Raw genomic sequence first — 5,951 nt, 5'->3', positions numbered from 1 at the left:
TCAGAGACAGTACCCATCTGCTTACACTTTCAGAGACAGCATCCATCTGTTTACACTTTCAGAGACAGCATCCATCTGTTTACACTTTCAGAGACAGCACCCATCTGTTTACACTTTCAGACACAGCACCCATCTGTTTACATTTTCAGAGACAGCATCCATCTGCTTTCAGATACAGTGCCCACATGTTTACACTTTCAGAGACAGTACCCATCTGTTTACTAGTTCAGAGACAGCACCCATCTGTTTACATTATACTTTTATTACGAAAGACAGTAATACTATTTGCTTGAAGTTAAGCACAAAGCTACTCAATGGGCTGTCTGTGCTGTGCCCACCACGGGTATCAAAACCTGATTTATAGCATTGTAAGTCTGCAGATTCTGTCACATACAAGTGACGATTTCCATCATTATCACAAATAGTTTGAAAAGAGAGTGATAAACATTTATGTTTATGACAAGTGAGAAGGAACTTTTAAAGGAACACACAAGAATTAGTTGTCAGAGTCAATAATGTGCACTAAATTAACCCCCTTAGGGCATAAAGCAAACACTATAATAACAGAGTAAGTATGAGAGTTTTGGGTTGAAGGGGAGGCCGAAATAATTTAAAATACCAATTACTGAAATGATTATTAGCTAAATATACAAAAGACAAATGTGGAAAGCTGAGCTTATCATTCGATTCTAATGGGAAAACCACTAGATAATCACCATAAGCCTTGTTCATTGTATGTGACATGAGATATTCAGCATAAACCCCTGGAACTAAAGTTAGGTAGTTTGTTATAATAGATCAGACTATAGCTTAGAAAAAGTATAAAATCTGTTTTAAGATTAAGATGTTAGCAGCATTTAGTCAGACATTAGCCTTAACTCACATATTTCCCATACTAGAGGACTTTAGTTGTTGCAATGGAACAAAGTAAGAATAGTGAATTCCATTCCTAAGATTAATGAATCATTTTAGTTTATATATATATTTCCTTACCTCGGTTAACCTTTCATATAAAACTACATAAGTAAGAATACTGAAGTCCGTTTCTTACATTAATGAGTCATGTTACTTTGTTTATATTTCCTTACCTCAGTTAACCTTTCATATAAAACTACATAAGTAGGAATACTGAAGTCCGTTTCTTACATTAATGAGTCATGTTACTTTATATATATTTTTTTACCTCAGGTAATCTGTAATGTAAAACCACCTTGGCTGTAGGTCGATACTCTGGATCTTTCTGTAACAAGTCCTTAACAATTTGTTTGAAGTAATTTGAATAGTCTCCACGAATAGGAGCAAACTGACCCTGCAGAAGATAAAAAAATCTTAAATTATATGCAACTTTAAAAAACTGGTATATTATCTTAAGTAGATCTTTTCACACAATTATAGGATATGGGACTTTAGCTATAGCTTACGTTGTTTTGATAAACTAATTAATAACATTCTTCAATTTCCATTTTATAAATATTACCAATAATTATTAACAGAAGAAAAAGTAACTGGTTGAAATTTGATATCAATACTACATCTCTAACTGTTAAAAAGTACTGAGTAAATCAGGTTTGATTATAAAATATGTTATGATTAGAAACATTAAATACAACATGAATAAGAGTGAAAAAATAACTGTTGCTAAACGTTTTTGTCACTAAAGAAATGTTATTTGAAATTTACTTATTAAATGTTTCAAGTTTGAATAATGTAAACAGAGGCAATAGTCATAAAATTTTATTCTATTCATTAATTACCTTGAAATTATAATTAAGGAGGTAGAAATCTATCTCAAATATTAATCAAATACCCAGAGAGTAGAAACATTTAGAATATGTTAAATAAACATCCATAAAGCCAACTGTTGGTTGAGAATAGCCAAATTAATATAAAATATTATTGAATTTTTTTTTTTCTTAAAGACATAATTTATCATAAAATAGCTTATCGAATATAGTATAAATTAAAAAAAACTATTAAAAAGCATAAAAATGTGTACCAAAATAAATAATACAATAATAAAGAAACGAAAATGTTCTGTTAAAAAGAAAATACTAAAAAAGAAAAACTTCTGCAAAAAGAAATAAGTTAATATAAATAAAATTCTGCCAAAATAAAAAAAAAGAAACAAAATAAACCATTCTGCTAAAATTAAAAAAATAATAAACTAATAAATGAAAACATTTAGCTAAAAACTACAGGAACTTTTTCATAAAAAAATATAAGAAATAACAAATATGACACCTAATTTCAAAACTGTAATATAATCAACTATAATTTTTAAGTTCAGGTTGTTGTTTTTTAAAGACTCATATTAGCAAGTTACACTGAAGAAAATATACAAAAATATGATATGTAGTACTAAAGGTCTAGTATTTCTTTGTTTGCTTTATTGATACTAACCAACCTCAATTAGTGAAAAATAAAACTTCCTGCATGAGGTTGAAAAGTATTTAAAAATATTTACTGTTTAGTTTCCAAGTTTACATTCCTTGTTAAATTCCTATAAGATTACTGCTAGCATTAATACTATATATGCCAGACTTACTACAATTTCAATGGGAAATACTATGAATAAATGTAAAATCTAAGAAGCACAAGACCCATGCTGCTGATTTTAGGCTACTATTAGAACTTTCATGCAGAACTTGGGTTATGTTTCATAAATAATTGGAAAGAATCACAACAACAAGCATGTGGATAATTATCTCCCAGATATGCATGATGGCAGAAGTTCACTAAATAAAAGAACTTAAATCCATAATAATTCTATTTCACCAAGCTGAAAGAAAAGAAGTAATACAAACTCAACAGCCAAGTTTTGCTAAATATCTGTGACAAGGCTCCATTTAGTTATTCATCTCCTCACAAAAAAGACTAAAACAGTTAAAGTAAATGCCCACCTTCACTATTTTGCTCACTAAAGCTGGTAAGGTGGAACCTTCAAACGTTTTCTGGAGACAAGCCATCTCATGAAGGATGCAGCCCAAAGCCCAGATATCAGACTTCTCATTGTAAGGCTTTCCTTGACACTGCATAACAACTTAATTATTATTTCAAGTACAAATATACACATTTAAAAATAAAATAAAAATATGACACTAGACTCTCTAAAAGAGCAAGCACTAAATATTATCTGTAATGACACAAATTATAAATATCAGTCATGTATTACAGAAAGGTTGAATTATTTTTAACAAACACCATCTGACAGTGAAAAATTGGCATTTTACACTTCATAAAACCAAAAAATCAAACATTAGATGATCACAAAAAACAAACACCTCAGAACTTGAGCACTTTCAGAAAGTAGATCCTGGATAAGGAAGATCTACCTTTGGAAAACACTTGGTTATTAGTGTATAAAATTTCCATCAACAATCTGCACTTAAATGAATAGCATATTTCCCTACCCAACAGCTATTGGTTTCTGCTTATATTAGGATATTTTCTGCAAGACTGATGACTGGTTTTGTGTTGATGTTACTTTTAAACCATTCTCAACATACTTTCAAGATAAATTAACAGAGTTAATAGAAGTTTACTGTCATCTTTAGTGTGAGGAGCTCAATTGAAGAAAAACAAAGAAAGAGGTACAAGCTGTAGAATAATCACTATGCCAACTTTTTTAGCAAAATAACAAACATATTTAGTTAATTAAATAAAAATACTTGCCATCTCAGGACTGATATAGTATGGTGTCCCAAGTAATGTGTGAGCTTTTCCTTGTCTTGTTGTCAACATTTTTGATATTCCAAAATCTCCAACTTTCACAAGCCCATCTTTTGTCAAAAATATATTTGATGTTTTGAGATCTCTGTGGGAAAAGAAAGATGAAACTTTTCACAGTAAAAATAAAATTGGATGACTTGAAATTACTTAAGTTTATAAATGACCACTCAAAATAATAAATTTCTTCTATACTACACATCAACTCTTAAACAGTAATATCCTCATAGGATATGAAACTTGCTTAAAACTAGTTTGTTATGTATATTTCATAAGAATCTATATTTTACTATGGTTTGATTAATACTACTGTTTGTCATGTATATCAGAAGTTATAATTTTCCTATACAAAAATGTATTTCTAACAGGTACTTCCTTCTGCTCACAAGATTAGCTTTTCCTGTTTTGTGCTGTTTTCAGAACGCATGCCACAAGCCTTCCACATCCCTCTGTTGGAATCCAAAGTTCCAACATGTAGCATGTGTTTTGAAAATGTTCGCATATAAAGGCAACACAAAATGGAAAAAGATAATCTTGTGAGAGGAGGGAAGGTATCGTATCAGAATCTATATTTTATTTGAAAACTAATGTTTCAAAATATCACAAAGGAATAAATATTTTAGTACAAACAACTGATTTTCAAAAACTTCAAGAATGTTATCTTACTTTGAGTTAGAAATAAAATACTGTGGCATTTTTAAGAAAATAAAAAAAGCATTCATTTCAAGCTTCAAAATAAATAGATAAAACATTTCTTTTCAAGAAAGTTTAGAGATGACTAATGGTTCATTTTGGATAATATATCAAGCTTAATCACCTGTAGTGATTTGGAGACAAGGTTACAAGTTCCATCAAATCATGAAGAAATATCACAAAATGTGTCCTCCACATTTTCACAAGTGAATAAGATTTGTTTTCCTCCTAAATAAACAACTTGTTGTAATTCAATAGCAATGCACAAGCCACATTGCTCAAGAATCACCAAATGATAGAGTAGAGACTAGAGGATTTTGCAAGTAAATTACATTTCCTATACTTTTTTTCACTATTTTAATTACTTTGATATCACCACTATCTGAATAAAACAAAGATGTCAATGTTAAGGCTTAAAAATCTATTTAGATAACTTGCTATTTGTCTATAGTTGTACTCTCTAATCCCTAAAGCACATATTTTTCTTTTCCACCAATTATCACTCCAGAAAAGACAAGATTTCTACAAGCTATTAAGGTACATCAACTGAAACTGCTTTGAAGATGTAACTGTACTTACTGTCCTACTCTGCATGGTTTTTCACGTGGCAATATTATCAATGTTGTCTGATGCAAACTAAAGTTACTATGTTATCTTGAACACACACTCCAGCAAATCTCCAGCCTGTAAGCTTTAAAAACTGATACAATATTTTAATTCACATTTTTTTTCAATTCAAATACTGAAACATGTTTCCACACCTGTGAAGAATGTTATGTTCATGCATGTGATGTATTGCTGAAACTATCTGATGAAAAAGATGAACAATTTCTTTTTCTTCTAGCCTTGTCGTCCGAGAAGAAAGATATTGTGCCAGAGTCCTAGAAAAAAATTGCTAAAAGAATCAATCTGCATATTTCAATTATATTAACTATACAGCCTTTTGTTACTACTTAACAAAACTGGAAAGTAATTGTAAAATGAAAAATACTTGGAAGGTTCATTCAGCTTTTTATTACACTTCTTTAAAAAGTTGTTCAGTCATGGCCTGAAATTTCCACAATACATCTTCAATGTCAATTAATTCAATTCATTCATATGTCACAGTAAATTCATGTCATTTAAATCAACTCATTCACAATACATTCCCAATGTCACTTATTTCAACTTATCAATATGTCACAACTAATACCGTATTGGCCCGATTACAGAGCGATCTCAAATATAAGGCAAACTCCATTTTCAGAAACCATGGGAAAAAAAACAATTGAGTATCATAACATCCTTTTTTAAGTTTCCAAAATCAATATTATAACTGAACAGTCTGCACATGGATTAGTTGCAAGAGTTATCGATGACCTTGAGCAAACATATGCTATCTGGACATCTAGAAATGCAACAGGTTAATAGCAGGTGGAAGGGGCCTGTGGTCGGCTGTGATTATAAGGCAACTATGAATTTTACAGCCTAATTATTAATAATAAAATACCACCTTATATTCAAGCCAATATGATAAGTTGGAAAAATAACAA

General features: G+C 30.2%; 1 protein-coding gene across 1 annotated transcript in view; it reads right to left on the bottom strand.

Moving 5' to 3' along the window:
• Nucleotides 1-4,625, bottom strand: part of LOC106474869 (serine/threonine-protein kinase Nek8-like) — a gene marked incomplete at its 3' end in the record, with an annotated part of 27,470 nt that extends 22,845 nt beyond the window's left edge. The window contains exons 1-4 of the mRNA XM_022403150.1: nt 4,544-4,625; nt 3,673-3,814; nt 2,901-3,029; nt 1,184-1,309 (exon numbers count right to left, since the gene is read on the bottom strand). Of these exons, the coding sequence (XP_022258858.1) occupies nt 1,184-1,309; nt 2,901-3,029; nt 3,673-3,814; nt 4,544-4,617 (471 nt within the window). The remainder of the gene's footprint in view (nt 1-1,183; nt 1,310-2,900; nt 3,030-3,672; nt 3,815-4,543) is intronic.
• Nucleotides 4,626-5,951: the final 1,326 nt, after the last annotated feature.

The sequence above is a fragment of the Limulus polyphemus genome, unplaced genomic scaffold (genome assembly GCF_000517525.1).
Source record: "Limulus polyphemus unplaced genomic scaffold, Limulus_polyphemus-2.1.2 Scaffold7793, whole genome shotgun sequence".
Lineage (NCBI taxonomy): Eukaryota > Metazoa > Arthropoda > Merostomata > Xiphosura > Limulidae > Limulus > Limulus polyphemus.
The sequence above is the reverse complement of the archived record's forward strand: the minus strand, read 5'-3'. Positions and strand labels throughout refer to the sequence as shown.